The following is an 18429-nucleotide window of genomic DNA, read 5'->3' on the forward strand; positions in this document are numbered from 1 at the left end:
AGATCAGAGAACAAAGAGGTGTTTTGGGAGGGTGTTCTTCCAGGGGGGCATTCTTTGTGTTCCTTTTGAAGCACTGGCAGTTTGTGGATGCCAGAACTGGAGCATATTTGTGCTTTCTCTAATGACTCTCTAGCTCCTCCCCAGTACAATCTTAAATTTCAATTTCCAAGCTAGTATTTGCAGAATATTTAGAATGTTCTCAAGAGTTTTTGTTTGGGGGTTTTGGGGAGGGTGAAAGACAGACAAGAAGGAGTTCTTTTTCTCTCTCAAGTAATATCACAGTGATTATCCTTAAAAACTCAACAGTCATTGCTCTTCCGTGTTTTCTGAATACCTTCCTTTTTCAGTAGCTTAGGTGCAAGGAAAGGCAGTGCTTTTTCTTTCCTATGTTGGAACCATTGCTAGAAAAGAAGACTTTTTCAGCAGGGTATTTTGTCAAAACATACAACTTTTTCCAATCCTTAATCTTAAAGTTTTTGCTTGAGAGTTGCTGGCCACTGTTGCTTTGACAGGCTGTGAAGTTCCCCCACAGGAGGAGAATCCACTGGATTGGCAACGATGCAGATAGGCTGCAGGAGCTAAATAGAAATCAGAGTTTAGCACGATCTAGCCCTTTCAGTAGGAGTTTAAGTGACCGAAAATCCTGCATTCTGGCCTGTGAAGTGGAAATTTTGTATTACAGCTGAGTGGCAGCAGGAATGCTTCGCTTTAATCTGAAACTCGATGTTAGAAAGCGTGGGAGAGCTCTGCTGTCAGATTACCTTGATTCTCGTGCATTTTTTCCTGCACTGAACTGCAACCAAACATACATGGATCAAGAGTCAAATGCTCCATTAATTTAACCACACATTGTATTTAATGGCATACGGAAATGCATTATTGATTGCACATCTTAAAAATGAAAATCTCTATGCTAATAGCATATCACATCAGTGCAGATGAAGTAGTATGGAAAATGCAGAGGGTTAATAAATAACTTAGAATACAAGAGCTATTTCCATGCTTTTCTCTGAAAAGATTGAAGTTTTGGGTATGTTTTAGTGGGAGTGTGGTTATATATTCTGTCACAAGGAAACGTGCAGTGGCAATAGTTACGTTGTATTTCTCAGTATAGAATATTAAAAAGAAACAGTAGTTTGAAAACAGTTCTACAGGCGGTTATATTCAACAGTTGGTACCAACAAATGGCACAGTCCTTCCTGAAAGCACAGCATGGTCGTCTTTTACTGTTCCTTTACTATCGAGTCTTAATAGCTGGCTGCAAAACCTTTCTGAATTCATTGTGTTTAAAGAACTTTTGTGAGATTTTTCAATGCATACTTCCAGCTGATGAGGTTTTTTGTAAGTAATACTTGTTGAAAGAGTCTAGGCTTATTTATCAGCTGCTGGATATGACCTGCAAAACTATATTTTTACCTACTTGAGATTGTGCTGTAATTTTTGGAGAGGAAATAAAAAAACATTTTTTTTCTCACCAAACAAGGTTTAAAAAAGGGACACTTGCTTAGGCAGGGAATCTTGCAGATACGATCTGTTTTACTTGTGTATAAGCTCTTCCTCACCCACATTCTTGACATTTCTTGCTGTAGTTTCTGCTGTGCCGTACTCTGAACCCTTAAATGACTTTCAGTGCCATACAATCTAAGCCCTTTTTAGTATTTCATTAACATGAGCGACTAGCTTCTCTGGTCTCTCAGGAAAATGCTTGTTTTGATGTGTCTTTGGCTTTGAGTTGTCTGTGGACATTGCTCTACATTCATGGCAGGACAGTGGGCTTGGATTTGGAGGAGGAGGTCTAGGGTGGTCCTCACCTCATAGGGGGCTTTGCATCACACTTCTCACCACTCTATGAGGCTGTGTCATCAGCTTGGAGACGCTCTGCCCTGTGGCACAGGGCTTGTTTAGCTTGAGCAGATAAGCTTCTGCTATAATCTTCCTTCTCGAGTTTTTTAGCTGTTTTAGCTATATTGGACCTAAGTCTCGGAAAAACTTGAGTTCAGGACTAAGACTGCAAACATGACTGTCATTGCGAGGAAGCCAGAATGGGAAGCAAGAAGAGGTAGCCAGGGTGACTGAAAGATGATGTGGTAATAAGGATTTCATAAATGCCATCTCAGACTGTTGCAATCTAATCTGATAAAGGTGTAAATAATTGTTTTCTTCCAGGATGGGTTGAGGTCTCCTAGCTGACAGCAGACTCCACAGCTAACACATACTAAGCAGAAGTTGTTATTACTTAGGAAGATCCCAAAACTAAGAACTGAAGCAGTGGGTTGTAGGTGCAAACCTTTAATTTGCCCAAGTTTGTGACTGAATACTTACTTCTGGTCTGCTCTGAGTCAGCTTCAGCAGCTGTTAATCACCTTTGAGTTCCCCTCCGTCAAGCACGGATCACAAGTTGTTATCTGTGAAGGAGAGAGAGGAATTGCCTGTTCACTACTGAAGCTGTGGCTAGACTCAGTCATCTCAGCAGATCTTGCAGTGTTTATGAAGACCCTGGATCAGAGGAGTGCAAGGCCGTGGTAGTGAAGGTGCACTTTCTCCCCAGAGGGACCTTTCTCTCACCTTCCCTTGGGCTGTGCGTAGGGGACAGCCATGCTGGAGAGTGACAACTGTTGCCTCCATCAGTGTCTCTAGAGCTGTGGCTCTTTTCTGTGTCCCAGCCTGAATCTAGACTGGATTAGCTACCCCATGAGAAGCTTAGAGGTAGGTATGGCTGATGCGTGGCTATGTCTGGTGTATCCTGGAGGGCTTTGGGAGTGGCATGCTCTAGTGTTTCTCAAAGCAAAGGAGGACGTATTTCCTAATGGAGGGCTGGCCCTGAATCTGTGGCACCACTTTTGTTGTGGCCAGTTCCTTGGGGCAAGTCGAGAGGCATCATGAGGCCTGAAGGAAGGTTGTTTGGATGATAGCAGCGTCTCTAAGGGCTGGGAGAAACTATTTGTTTCATCCCATTGGGATGCAGTGTCCCCTTGGGCCCGGAGAACCAAGGTTGCACCCTGGGTGGGAGGAAGCACTGGGTGCTATTGCACAACAATAGCTGAGCAGGATGCTCAGCCCTGAGTAGGTGACATGTTGCTGCAGTGACTGTACGCTACCTTACCACCGCACACGTGGGAGCATGTTGAGAAGCAGTGCTGGGACTTGGCAGGAGCGCAGGCTGAATCCGTGTTGGAGCCGGTTGGGAGGCGCTGCCGTGTCTTGCTGTTGGGAGCACCCACCTCTCTGCAAAGCCGTCCTGCTCCCCTCTGAGATAAACAGGTGCTTGGGAATGGCCAGCTGTGCTATCAAGAAGGTGTTGGTGACTTGTAAATGGAGATAATTGCTGTCCAGCCATGAAAGGGACAATGTTAGCAGCACCCATCTGGCACTTGAAGGGTAGCACTGTCTCCATCAGGTGTTTTATGGACTCATAACCTCTAGAATGAGCAGGTCCTGTGAGCTCCCAAGCCATGAGCCCCCGGGGCAGGAATCTGCCTGACAGTTAATCCTCTTCTGCCGTGTCTAGTCTCGTATTTTCTTGAATTTTCCTTACAGTACTTTCTTTGTTTTGGACTGACTCAGATTCTTTCTTTTGTGAACTGTTTTGCTGCTGCTGCCGCTGTGATCTTTCGAAGAGATAGCAAATACTTTGTTTACTGTAAGCTCTTGCGCAGTAATTCATGTGGTTACACCATGACACAGAGAAGTCCTTCTGGAGCTCATTTCCACACCCACCCATTCATCTGCACCCTTCTCCCCATTTTCGGCAGGCGGCTTCAGCATGTCACGTTGGCGTGATGTCATACAAACCCCGGCAGATTTGTCATTAAAAGCCGTGTCATCAATAGATGACTGTTTGTATTTTCTGCCTGCCTGAAACTGTTTTGTACTTGCTAACCCAGTAATTAAGACTTTGCTGCCTTTGAAACAGGTTGGTTTCACTGCCCCACCTTTTCCTTAGGCAATTACAAGGCGGTGCCAATGTTGACGGGGCATTCATTAGCCTGCATGAGACTTGGCTCCAGCAGCGAGCACGCACAAACGCACTCCTCCTCCCACTGCTCCCCACACAGGCGGTAGCCCGACACCGGGCAGCTTCTGCAGACCACGAATTTGGGTAGTATTTTTGGTGAACTGCTTAGGGGGATTTTGTAAGAAGGATGATGCAGGAAGAGAGCAGCGCCTCAAAATGGCTGATAAAATGCTCTTTGTGCAGCTTCAGTTGAACCTAAACAGAGCGGTGTCAGGGTTTTCTTATCATGTAAAATGATGCCATTCTTCTGGGCCGCTGGATTGCTCGACTGCTTTTGATTGTCTTGCGGTAATTGAATAGCCGTGCGCTGTGTAACCTGTGCTGAAGGAATTAGGACTGTTTATTTAGCAAACAGATGTCCTGGATTGTGGTGTGCTTACGATCATACTGGCTTGCCTCTTTCATTACTTAATATTGCCGACTACCCAGGCTATCTTCCTTGCACTGATAATTTTGCATTTGCTAATGCATTTCAGTGTCTCAAAGGGAGATTTGGAAGCTTGTAGAATTTGTAAAGTAATTCCGTTGATCCATCAAGTAAGAGTCCATCAGTAGACAAGGGTTACCCCTGCAACATCCTATGTTATATTGCGTCAAACTGCTACCTCTTACCAGCATTGGTTCAGCCCTGGTGACTTAAACCGGGGGAGATTCCAGCCTGCCTCACTGAATGGGTAGGGAACATGTGAAATAGCTTTTGATACGTGTATCCTGCTCCTGTGCAATGTTGACCACAGTCAAACACATTTATCAAGAGATCTCTCTGCCCTCAGTCCATTTCCTGGCTTGTCCCTAGCACTGCACACTCCTGAGTGGCTTCAGATAGCTGGCAGAATTGAAAACAAAGCAGCTTTGTGTTTTAATCATCCCTGCCAAGCCCCTAAAATTGATGTTCGGCTGGAAGTTCCTCAGCTGACACAGGCTGGTTGAAGCCAGTGGCCCAAATAAATTGTTTCCAGTCCTGTGTGGGGATAAGGCCCAATATATCACTTGAAATGAGTTGAGAACACCCCTTTCAGTGAGGCAATGGTTTTGATAGACTGTAAGAGATTTAACCTTACAGCTACAGCTGTTACGTATAGAAAAGCTACTTTTTGCTATTTCCAAATTATATTGGGTATCATTTTTTTTCTCTCTCAGCAGTCTGAACAATGGGACTCACAATACTAAGCAGGCCTGGCTTTTATAGGAAGAGGAATACGACAAGTAACTCCCATAAATGTGTTTACAGTTTGCACTATCATTTCTAAAATACCGTTTCCTACATTGACGCAAAGGAAGTTCACAGTGGCAGGGGAAAGATTTTACAGGTTTGAAGTCATGATATGACCTCCAAAACACAGTTACGTGGCTGCAAGTCCAGTGAGTGCTGTAAGGGGTTTGCGCTAGTAGGAACCTGATATCCAGCCCGTCCAACTTCTCTGTTCTCTGAGAGATTACAAGTTTTGAGCAAAATCCTGGGGGTAATCCTGTAGGATTCAGCCATCAACAGCTGTGCTCACCACGGACTCCTCTGCAGGCCTTTTCTGTAAGCAGCTGTTACCCACATACCGTTCCATGCTGGGGCTGATCCGTGCTTCTCATAAGACATCAACTGCAATTGCCTCTGTGTCCCTTATCATCACTTGATATTTGGAGTGATGCAGAAAATAAGGATGCCCCAAGGGGTATGTGTCTCACAGCAGCATCCTCAAGAAAGGTACTTTTCTGGGGAGCTGGTGAATGAGCTACGTAATTACAGCTGCTCTAAAGGAGGTCTCAGCTCTGGTTTGGGGCTGTGGGAAAGGTTTCTTACCTTAGCTTTTCTCTTAAAGATGGGAAATGTGTGGCACAAAAGAGCTGTAAGAGAAGGGGGCTTAGATTTCCGTCGCCTCCAAAAGGAGATTAGCAAAGGGAGCTGTCAAGTGAGCATGAGATATCCTCTGCACATGCTGTCATGCTAGATGCCAGAGGGACATTCCTGGCTCCTTGGTGACTGCTGCTAGCAAAACCTCAGCCTGGTCGTGGATTTCCTGAGTTTCAGTTTGTAATTGCAAAACCCAGTGATTTTTTTTTCTCTCTCACTGTTTCCTTCTCTTTTTCACCTGCTTCTCTCTTCTCTTCCTGCTCTCCTGTCATTCCTGCTTCTGCTGCTGTAGTCCACGGAGAGAATTAGAGCTTGCAACGCCAAAAACCTCCTGCTTGTGCCTAGATTTTGCTTGTTCTAACCTAATGCCTACTGGAGATACACCCCTTCTGAAAGTGTCTGAAACCCAGAAAGAAAAACTGGTTTAGACAGTCTGCTCTTGAAAGCAGATTCATAGCCTGTTTTAATGGGTATTAAAAGCACTAGCTATCCTTGAATAAAACCAAGTGCTGACAAACTCATTTTCTAGAATAAGGGTATCCACGTATTGGCATGAATAGGAGGATAGCTATTACTGACGAGTTCTGTGTGCAGACAAGTTAGTACAGCTAGCGAGGGCTGAAAGGAGCTGAGGCATGACTGAGCCTCATAATTAGACCTAGATTAGACTTTTGCCGGAGGGGAAGGCAAGGCAAGAACAGCTCTGAACTCCTATCGTCACCTGTAGTGTTTGAACACAGAGACATCCCTCGCCGTCCCAGGGAAGTCAGCAATGCCAAGCTGGGCTGGAACGAAGCCCTGTTATCTCTGCAGGAGCATTGCTGACAGGGCAGGTGTGGGCTTGTGCTGGGCTGTGCTCTGCAGTGTGATCAGCTCAGGTTTTCTCCACAGCCACTCTTCAGGAGAGTTCAAGGGGACTGCCAGAGCCACACAGTAGCAGGGAAGGACCTGCAGTAGTTGAGATGCCCCATTTCATGATGGTATGGGCACCTGAGGCCCTTGGACCACCTCCGGAGAAAGTGTTCATCCTCCTCTTGAGCTCGAGCCCTGGACACTGTGATCTCGGCCTTGTGCAGGTCCTCTGAAGCTACTCCAGAACTAAAAGCTGCTCTTAAACGTCCGTGTTGCCTCTATGTTTGATTGACAAGGCGTCAACCAAGTCCTTGCTGCCTGTGCTTTTTTGTAGATACAGGCATGCCAGCACTGCTTGCTTGCTTTTTGGTGGTGGTGTGGCCATAGCAGATAGGCAGGTTTCAATCTCCAGGCAGTTATGGGAACTGGGCTGTACTGGTACCAGTGCTAGCCCAGAGGACCTGCTGTGGCTCTGACTACGCAGGATGCACTGCTTCTCTGCTAGTGTCGCTTACCACTACAGTTTTGGGCCTAGTGTGCAGTTAAGAGGGAAAAGACTGTATGCCGCACGAACCTTGCACGCCTGCCCGTGCCTGTCTGTGTCCAGCTCAGCACAGGGTCTGGGGGCTGAGGGTCATCTTGTGGTGGTCACCTGTGCCCTCTGTCCAGGTGCTGAGTGCCCAGCATTCCCATCGGGCTCCATACTGGCTTGGGCTTGCAGGGGTGCATGGTATGGGAGCAGCACTGTACATCTCTTTGGAGTCCAGAAAAGGATTCATCTAAGATTTCTAGTACGGCAGAGGTAGCTTTGCTGCCGGGTCTTTGTAATCAGCCTCTCTCTGTTGTACCAAGTGAAGTCAAGGTTAGATCATATAATTTCTGCTGGTCTGTGGCTCATCACAGACTGCTAATTTTGATTGAACAGTCACCTCCAGTGCAGCAGGCTGGTCATGTACCTGTGGATCAGACGCTGTGAAGGATTTTCTGTTCTCCCTCGTTTCTGTGGGCAAAGGATCATTGCAGATGGGAAGAGATTTCTTGCACAAATGCTGGTTTCAGATTTGCTTTTAGCTATGTTCTAAGCCTCCACACAGACTTTGGACCAAGTTAACTGGGTGATACTTAGCTCAGTGCATTCTTTGTAAAATCTTGAACAAACCAGAAAAGATTGTCAGTGGTAATCATGGTGATTAGATTAGATCACTTCAGGGTTTCAATCTCCCCAGAGTAAACATCTGCTTTCAATACCGTAAATAGCAAGGTGCTGCACTTTAGGCAAACCTGGCCTCGATCCAAGGGAATGTCACTGTTTACTGCTTTTCCTATATATCTTCCTTTGCTTTTTCAATCTATACCATGCTGTACGTTCGTGTGTACCCTTCTTTTGTTTCTTTTCAGCCATGTAGGAGTATGTATTGTGGTTGCTCAGTATTGAGTGCTTCTGTTGCTTGTTATTGAATGCTAGCTCTGGTGTTATTCCAGTTAAGCTCTATGTACCTTTTGTCTTTGAAAATCAATGGAGAGCAAATTAAAAAAACCCGAGTTTTCGTGGTACCTTTCATTTAAAAAAAAATTCCATTTATGTTTGCTCATGATGAGAGAGGTTTCTAGGGAGGCCAGTCTGGGAGACAAAATATGGTTTGTGCTTTTAATAAGTATCAGGAACCGTTTTTTCCTTTAGAAAACCTTGGATGCTTCACAGCCACTCTCATCTAAACAGAAAAACAATATTCCAGGGCATTGTTTTGTTTACAGCAGATGTTGCCTTGTGCTACAGTCTTGATTTGCAAACAAGTCAAGGGTCTTGGGAATTCTCCTGAGATCTTAGGGAAAAATATGTAAGATTAGCCACCACAGGCCATGGTTGTGCTGCAGATGTGGCTGTACAGATAGAAGGAAGCACCTGAGGTGGCCTATTGCTAGTACCTTCTGGTTGGGAGTGAGGGGTACGGTTCCAGATGTGTGGTGATAGCAGGAAGAATCAGATTGCAGCAAGTTCAGACTCCTCTGGGACTTGGGAAGGTGCTGAGGTCTTGTTTGTTTAAACACCGCAGTGAGCTGGGGGCCTTGCAGAATTGAATTTGCCAAAGAAGAAGGTTTGCTTAAGTTCCCGTAAAACGGGGAAAAAGAAACATACTGAAAATAATTGAGTTTCTGGTGCTTTAAAAGCTTCTTAATGTTCTTCAAGTTCTTTTTTTCTGCAAAAGTATGTCCTTTTGATTGCTGTTCAGGCTTAGCAGAGTACAGTACATCTTGCCACAGAATGAGTAAATGAGCTCTGTTCTGCAGCTGCTATTGAATGACGATGTTGGAGCATGCCTTGGCTTATCAGTGAAGACTGCCTAATGTATTCCACCCAGCCTACCTGAGCGTGCTCTGCAGCAGCAAACCCAATTAACTCTTTTCGTACCTGCAGTATGAATGGTTTTAGCAGTTATGGGGGCGCTCTGTTTTATAGTATTTCAGTAAGACATGCCAGAGTGTGCACTGACCATTTCTCACACACCTCTGGTTGCTCTCTGCAGCCCAGAAAATGCACCAGGAGCTTGCCACAGCACAGTCTGGCGAGGCAGCTCATGAGCAGAGTGTGGCTCATTAGCTTTACATTCATTAGTTTCTAAAAGCCTTCTGAATCAGATTTGGGGGCATGAAGAAGAGATTTACAGTCTATCCTACCAGTGTGACAGAATGTTCCTAGTCAAAAAAAGAGAAAATGAGCCTCTCTGGACCATTCTAAGGGGTTTCATTGTTTAGCTGTTGTTTTTCAAGATGCCTCAAACTATTTGGCTTTGTGTTTGTCTGTTATCTTCAACTCAGTCCTCCCACAAAAAGGCAGATACCTGCTTTTACTGAATTATTAACAGCAATAGATGGAGCTTACGTATCAATGAAAATTATGGACGTTTCCCAAGGCAATTGATTTAAACGGAGTTAAATTTAGTGGAAGCTTCTATTGGTGTAATGAATGCTCATTATAGAGCCTAATGTGCTTTAAGGGCTTGAAAACCTTCTCAGTAGGGAAGCCAGGCTGCTGTTTTCCAGCAGAGGCACAGATGCTGTACCATGGCACTGCTGTCACTACAACCTTATCCCATCACTATGCCCAAACATTTCTCTTTAACCTTGTGTGTTTTTTCCTCTTGCAGAAGACCACCTCCCAGCTGGCTTCCCAACCATTGACATGGGCCCGCAGCTGAAGGTGGTGGAAAAGGCCCGCACAGCAACAATGCTCTGTGCTGCTAGCGGTAACCCTGATCCTGAAATCTCCTGGTTCAAAGACTTCCTGCCTGTCGACACTGCAACTAGCAATGGGCGAATCAAGCAGCTCCGCTCGGGTAAGGTAGCAAAGCAAGTAAGCCTTCTCTACCTCCTCAGTCTTCTTCCTTTTTGTCTTTACTTGCTACTATTATTTTTCCCCTGAAATGCAATTCTAAACCCAAATGTCAATTTGATTTGAGCTTGTTTCTTTTACAATATAAAAACAGTTTTTGGAGCTGATCCTCTCTGGCAGGATATTGTGGCTTGTTAAAAGGAGACATTAGAGTGGACATGCCTTTTGGAACATAACCTGGATTCCTTCTTCGGTAGACTGTCTTGACATTGCCCCAAATCTTTGGTAGGCTCAGACATTTCACTGTCAACTCAACAGGTCTCAGGTACTTTTAATAAGAGCACCGTGCAAATCAGGACAGTGAGATACTGCTTGAGATTTTACAATCAGTGGTCACGTACTACTTCACTCCTTACATAGACTCTGCAAGACAGTGCTCTGCTTTCTGTTGAGATCTTTATCATTCTTGCTATGTGACACCACAAGAGTAAAGAAAAATCCAAGAAGCAGCAATTCTATGGGTTTCAAAGGAAGGTGGAGACAGTTTTGAAATATACCACTTCTTTTTATTTTTTGGTTTGATAAGCCAAACACTAGATTTTCAAATACAGACGGTTAGTTCATGTGGGTGGCTAAGAACGCACTCATTTTAGTGAGGTACTCTTGTTTTTCTGCTGCACTGTTCAGTCTCCCAGGACTGTAAGACCCATTAGAGACTTAAGGAAAATAAAACATTGCTTTATTCACTGATGAAGTGCAACTCCCCAGCGTGAATTGCAGTGGCTATTTAACAACGCACAGCAGCTTTAGTCTGGGGAAAAAAAGCCCACAGTACCCTACAGGAAGTACGGCAGGGAACAGAGCTGGAACAACTTTGGTCTAAAAGGGTCTCATGCTTAAATAAGAGGCAGACTGCCTTGCCTGGCCACGAAGTATCTCTGGGCACTGAAAAGCCATTTGTTGAGTGCTGCTGCCAGGGCAACACCATCTTCCTCCTAGCAAGGTGAACGTCTTGACACATTTCCCCATAGCAGGAGCCCTCTGCATAAATCTGATGATGCTTGGATGGTGAGAAGTAGGCTTGTACTTGGGGGAGTGGGTAATGAGACATCACTCTCATCAAAAATAGAACCCAGCCTGACACTCCTGATCCCACCTTGATGTGCCAGTGAGTGCTAATTATACTAATGCATTTATAGCTTATGAAATTTCTCAGTGACCTTTAGCTTATCTCCCCCACAATATAGTTTAATCTTGATCTGTTTGTGCTGAAAGAAAATATCACACTTGTTAATTATTCTGAGAAGCTTTAGGAAGCAGCAATAGGAAAGTGCACATGGATGTGTTTCACTTCATAGCTGACTAAATCAGCATCAGAAATTACCATAAATGAGCAGCAAGGCAGCTCCTGATGCACTTGCTGTACGTTCTTCAGCCTGCTTTTCGCAGACACTTGGCTGCCTCTCTACCAGCTGCTTCACAAGTTTAGTGAGATAGGGTTTACTAGTTTGTTTTTAAACTTTCTGTCACTGTGTCCAACTTTTGCTTCCTATTCACTGTTCTTGAGCAACATCTCAATTGAATATTTCACCTGGGATTCAAACTCTAGAGCTGGCTGCTTGCTGAAGACACGTAATTACCAAGGGAGGTGTCAAGGGAACCTTTTAGAAATCAATGAGCAGCACACATCCTCAGACTCGCGAAAGAAATTGATTAGCTCTCTAATGTAGTAAGGGAGGTTTCCACAGTTCAATGCAAGAGACTTCCAAATATGAGTGAAGTTTTATTTTCAGGGACCTGGTGATATGATGCCAAGATTCACCAAGGCTCTGCTTCACCCTGGCATGAGTGGAGAGCAAGAAGTTTACCACTTCTCATGGGCCAGAGATTTAACTCCTGCTCCCATTTGCGGCTTTTTCCTATATTTGTAGTTGATATAAAGTAGGGCCCGCACTTTGAAGTGCCTGAGTCCCACTTACCTGATTGCAGTCACCCTGTGTGAGCAATGTGATAGGTTGGGCAGTCTCTGATCCATTCTGCAAGGTGATAATTGAGCTCTCAGGCACTACACCGTAGTGGGGCAGAGTTGTTTTTCAAAGAAAAGAGTATTTAAATAGTTGCCTCATTATATGGCAGAGTTTAATAGTTTGCAAAGTCTCTGCTCCATTAAGATCATATCTCACAGCCAGCCTGGCATATCTGCATGAATGTCAGTTTATACTATCTCAATCTAAATATACGCTCATTTAATTTCATTTAATTAAAACCCAATAAAGGCTAGACAGATGTAATATAGTTAAAATAGCTACAGCACAGTGTGAGCCCAATATTGCATATATAGAGTGTCCGACCTTCAACGAGTGCATAATATATTATTATTCAGATGTACTAAATATAGGTCATAAAGGTCAAAGCAGCTTTGGAGTCTGAGTTAGAGAGGGGGTTGAGGGATGATTTCATTTCTTCAGGCTCCTAGTGTGGAATAAATAGCTAGAGGTAAAGAAGCAGCATGCTTGGGAAAGGTGCTGTCTTCTGACACTCACAGTTATGTGGGCTGGCAGCGCTCTGGGGGCTTCAGGCAGGTCTTTGAACTTGCACACAGTCAGATCATGTGCCCAAGGGGGCTCTGAACATCACTCTCTAGAGGTCTGTTAATCTTCTGTCAAGGTACTACAGAGTTTGTGGTTTAAGACAACCAAGCCATCATCTTAGACTCTTTTAACCCCAAAGGACTGGTGTCTTTGTCAGGAGCAAATATAAGGTTTATAAATCTGCGCTGTATCCTACCGTCCCTGATATACTAATTACATCTATATGTGTGTATAGGCATTTTTCTTATTAAACCTTCTGATAGTTAGCATAATTCTTTACATTCAGAGGGCCTTTTTTCCCCTTTCTCCCCAACACATAGGTCTTTTCTCCCGAGTAACAATTATTTTTTAAGTTCAGCTCTTGGGTAGTTTTACCAGTATGCGTTGGGCTAATTGCTCTAGAGATGAGAACACAAATAAATACAGGTTTTCTTCTCCATTATCACAGATCAAGGCAAAAGCAAGGTATCCTGACTCATGCTGGTTGTAGAAAAATTCTCCCTTGCTCATCTTGCTAATATTTCCCACCTCTTGTGGAGAAGCTGCTTTTCTGCAAATGCAGTGACTCAGGACAACTCCCTGTTCTCCCCCAGGGTGCGTAGCTTCAGTCATTGCCGCTCAGTCATTGACACAGGATCTAAGGCCGGGTCTGGGCTGGGAAACCTCCCCAGCATGCTAACTCACTTAAAACCTGTTTGGCTGAACTGATTTTAAAACTGTCCAGACAGTGTAGTATTGCAGGTGATGTACATATGAGTTCTGGCAGCAAGGGTCAGTGCTACATCTCTGACCATGTTTTAAAATTAGTTGATGATGTGTCGGAAACTCTCTCAATATAGATCAGATTGTACTGATGCTCCACAGTTCTTCTGTAAAGATTCTTGGATCACAAGCTCCTGAAGGCTTCAAAGCAACTCTGATGGTATTCATATTCTCAAAGCTCTTAAATGCTTCCAATGAGTTTCATAGTTGAAGAATTGCTCTTCCACCTTGCTCTTCAGAAAACTTATGAACAAAATGTCAAATTAGAATAAATAACTATTCTGAATGTTAACATACACATATCTTTGCCATGTAAGGAAACCAGAAATTCGGGGAGCGTTGTCATCTTTCATCTAGTAAAGAACTTGGTCTTACAACAAGTATCATTCTCTTCTAATCACCATCAATTAACTGAGTTATGGAACCGTGCCCTAGACCCTAGTGTGGCTTTCAGGCAATTAACTGCAAGTAAAGTATCAGAGAGGGCTCTGCAGGTGACTTCAGTCACTCTCTGGAAAAGTGTAGGTGCCTCTAACAAAGAAGCAGTGGGAGCTGGCTCACCAGATCATCTTGCTGCGTTTATGCTGTCAGAGTTACCAGCAAGTGTTTTCATTTTAGTCTTGATCCTATAGGTAGAAGCACTACTTATTTGGAAACAAAAGGAATACCCAACATACACAGGACAAACTTGCAAAAAGAGGTGGTGCCTGTCCCAGTGAAATGGCAGTGACAGCCATATCCTGCTTCACTGGTAATAGCCAGCAGTCGGTACTCAGCAGAAGACATTCGGCTCCTGGCAAGAAACAGCCTTGAGTCCAGACATCAGATGGGCATCGACTTGGTACAAGGTGTGTAAGGACAGCCCAGAAGAATGGGGATTGGGGAGTATTATCCAAAAAGATCAGGAAACCCACACAAAGATGGATGCTCTCTCAGAAAGGACTGACTGGACGAGGATTGAAGCAATATCGTGGCCAACCAGTTGACAGCTGAAGTTCTATGTCCTGGAAGAACCTATACGGCACATCTGGGTCTTGCTGTGTGAGGTGCACACAGCAGTGATGGGATCCACGCAAACTCCCTGTGGCAACTGGTGGCAAATAGCCATTCTTTTCTCTAGTACGTTCACTTCTGAAAATAGTTTCCCCTAAAACTACATTAGGAAGTAGCCAAAAGCACTGCCGGAGTTCTCTGGGATTCAGTGTTGCACTGCCCTAGGGCCCAGTTGCAGCCAGCAAGAGCCTTGGTTTCCCTGTTTGATGTTGCTTTGGAGTGATTTTTTTGGTGGTTTAGGTTCCTACAAGGAGGTGGTGTGTTGATAAGTCTGGGGTGAGTTTGTGTCATCAGAGTGAAGTCCCTTCTCCAACAGAGCCTCTCCTCTACACTGGGAAATACTGATGCAAATAATCCCATGGGGTTTTCCAGTGTATCACCCTATCTTTTGCCTTGCTTTGGGCGCCTGGCTGTGCGCTTCCAGTACACAGAGGATGTCAGGGTCAGCATTTATTCCTGACTGAAGTGAATGTATGGGATGGTACTCACTGTCCATTATCATGAAGGGGAACTAAACTCTCCTTCCTTATGAGTGTTTCAAACCTTTCAAACAAAAGGGATTGGTTTGAAGTTAGATTTCAGGATGCGCTTTGCATAAAGCGGCTTGGTGATCACAGGGCACAAGTTGGCCTCAGTAACCATGCGAGTGATGGAACCTCCATTACTTGATGGACTCTCTTATGTTGGCACTCTGTGGCCCATGTGCTGTGATGTGGTCCCTTTGAGGGACACCCTGAAAGGACAACAGCCAGAGATGAATTGTCATATGATGTAAAGAGTGAATGGGAACTTTTATTCCTTCTGGATCAGGAAATTTGGGGTCCAACAGAAAAGCCTTGTGCATTCTCCGTAATGGTGTCCTCTGAGTGAAGAGTGAATGTCTTAACTTTGCAAAGGTGAGAGAGACCCAGAACAAACACTGCGCTAAATACAGCAAGCCTCTGTGCTGCTCCCACAAGGGTTGGCTTACATTCAGAGGCCAGGAGGATTGGGATTTAACGCAGGAAAAAATAAGCTGGTCACACTTACGTTTTGGGGACTCTGCTTTAAGTATGCAGTTGCTCCTAGAGCTCTGTGTAGACAATTGCATATTAGAGAAAGGGTTTAGCTTCTACAGGGAGTAGATTTGAAGATTTGCTGCAAATCTTTTCAGTTCTAGGGCAGAACAACAAACCCTATTTCAGCCAGATGAGAGAGAAGTAAGTCCTGTTTTCTGCCCCTTGGGCTTGTGCTCACAGTCATTGCCCTGTTCCCGTGGGAAGTGACACTCTGTGGTGATGCTTTTCTTAACTCTGAGAATCGTGGAAGGGGACGGGGGAGGGGGGCGGGGACAGGAGGGGGGAGGCCCTAGACCAAACAGAACAAAAATATCACTTGGCAAACTTTCCAAACAGGCAAAGAGAAATAACCCTGTTTTCCATGGCTGTGCTATTCCATGCGAGTATCTCCGGGTATAACTGTTCTGTCGAGGGTAGCGGTAGTTACTAAGATAGATAAATAAGCAGCAGATTTATTATTGCAAGAGAGAGATTACCCACAACTTCAGTCACTGCGAGATCTTTCCTGATGCTTCAGTCATCAAGCGTCAGAAAATATAACAAGACATAAAGTTAAAATGGGGTAATGTCATCTCGGCAGAGGAAAATGCTAAAATGAGTTGTTTGAATTGCTGCTCTTGCTTAGAGAAAGGACTCTGCCTAAAGGAAGGGTAGTGAGGAAAGAAAAAGAATAAGTATAAATATTGTAATTACTTTTTAAGAGGCAAGTTAAACATGCTTAAAATATGCCTTCTTTGTATTTACAGAAATTCTTTTCTGTCTTTCTTTCCCATTGGGTGATCATTGTTGTGGATAATGGAATGAGCTGTAAATCTGAGATACACGACACTCTTGTATGCATACTGGTATTTATTAATCAATACACTGAACATGATTTGACACACTGTGTCTTGTTTAACCCTGTTTTTCTGTCTGTTTAAACTCCTCAGTTTTCTTTGGTAAGTGCTTGGTGTTCAGATCCTACAAATCTGCATAAAACCAACACATACCATGAACTGCCTACAGATTCGATCTGCATGAATCTCTCCCTTATACTAACAGCCTTCATATGTGCAAAATAAGACCAAGGGGACAAAAGTGGGGATTAGAAGGGTTCCCTGCCAATTTGCCCAGCTGGAGCATCTCCCCTTCAATCATGCTGCGTTACTGATTGTACACTGAACTCAAGACACTGACCAGTGGATCCTCCACTTGCTAAACACATTGACCTCATAAAACAGACCTTTATAGATCATTGCAACAGAGTAACTTAACCTCACTCCCGGAGAAGCCCTCCTTATAAGATACTCTTCATTATAGCATGTAAAATTATTTCCAGTGCCTTATAAAGAGGGTAGGGATTCCTTTCTCCAGCTAATATCCAAATTAGGCAGGAACGACAGAAGTCTGACTAGCGTGTCATTGTTACATTACCAGAAACTGCTTCGTTTCAAAATACTTCTGTATGTAAAGTTAATTCTGCATGACACCAATTTCTTTACCGGAGGCAACCTGGTGCAAGGGTTATGCGAATGTGGAGAATGGCTCAAAACTGATTTGTTACACTCTCCCCTTACTTTAATTTCTTTAAGCAAGCAGATTTTGTCCCACTGGTCATTCTAACCTCAAAGCAAAATTGCACTTAGCGCCTGCAACCATGCGCTTTCCACCCCTCCTGCCCAGCACACTCACGGTCGCACAGGCCCCAGGGCACCCCCTCCTTGTTCTGTATGAGGAATGAAGGGGCACTGCACCATCTTCCCAACGTGTCCTCCATCTCAACTGCTTGAACAGTGGTGTGGGTGAATGCAAGCGGTGAGGCCAGCCAGCAACACCACCCCGGCAGCTTAGTTCAGCCCCCGTTCACGAGGGCAGTGGCTTTAATGGCGAGATGCAGGGCTGGAGGCTGCACTCCTGGAAGCGATGAGCTTTACTAACCTCCTACGAGTGTCACTCTGACTTTTATTGCACATCAGTTTCTTTTTGTTTATTCCTGTCGCGCTAATACAAATTCTAGCTTTAAAAAAACTTTCTGCTTTTCAGTTATAATTTTCTTCCTTTCCTTTTTGTACTAATGCTTCTCTCTAATCTTATTTGCATTCAAATTACCTCACCAGGTGGTACACCGATCAGAGGTAAGAATGCTGAAATGTGCCTCCAGTTGTCACGTCACTCCATCTCCTGTCTGCCTTGTCCCTCCTCCTCTGGTGTTTCTCATCTCCAGCTTTTACTCTCAGCCCTAACTCTGCCAGCACTCTTGCTCATCTGCACTCTCCACTAGTGTGTTTATTTTGGTTGGGGTTTAGCGTGATTTCTTGTAGACTCATCCATTGCGATTTTGCACTGTTGAAAGGGGGTTATTCAACGGAAAGTTTGCAAACTGGAAAAGGGTCCCTGGCCTCCACCACGGGAGAGTTGATGTCTCCTGCAGCTCCTGCAAGTCTCTGAACTTCCTGCGCAGTTGTGGCCTCTGAGGTTTTGTGTCTAGGGGGTTTTAGATGGATTGCTTTGGTGTAAGTGTAAGGAGGTAACATTTTCACAAGAGAACAGTCAAATTCTTCTCTGCTGCTGCTGACAGGCATGAAAGTCTAATCAGAAGGAGATAAATTCTTGAAAGTTGGAGCAAATCTGGCTCTGGGATAAGGATCACCTTTGTTTGCGTTGTTCAAGTTTGCCTTTGAAGTGTGCTAACCCTCTAATGTGGCAGCAGAGTGTAGAACCACTGCCCCAGACCCCCTTTCTGAGCCGGACATGCCGATGTTGCTTTGCGGCTCAAAGGTTTGTTTTAAATAGATGAATCGGAAGCACATCTGGCTGCTTTAAGCCTTCATTAATTAAACCCACCCCTGGTTTGACAGCCCAGTGTGTGCAGTCCCTGGCTAGTTTTCACAGCCTGTATGCACGAGTAGTGACTTTCCAATTGGAGTGTTGTCTTTTCTAGC

General features: G+C 44.5%; 1 protein-coding gene across 1 annotated transcript in view; it reads left to right on the forward strand.

Annotated features, from left to right (window-relative positions):
* PTPRF (protein tyrosine phosphatase receptor type F) overlaps window positions 1–18429 on the forward strand; it is a 261030-nt gene that overhangs the window by 142022 nt on the left and 100579 nt on the right. Inside the window, exons 4-5 of the mRNA XM_059821779.1 lie at window positions 9860–10048; window positions 17605–17622. Coding sequence (XP_059677762.1) covers window positions 9860–10048; window positions 17605–17622 — 207 coding nt within the window. The remainder of the gene's footprint in view (window positions 1–9859; window positions 10049–17604; window positions 17623–18429) is intronic.

The sequence above is a fragment of the Gavia stellata genome, chromosome 10 (assembly GCF_030936135.1).
Source record: "Gavia stellata isolate bGavSte3 chromosome 10, bGavSte3.hap2, whole genome shotgun sequence".
Classification (NCBI taxonomy): domain Eukaryota; kingdom Metazoa; phylum Chordata; class Aves; order Gaviiformes; family Gaviidae; genus Gavia; species Gavia stellata.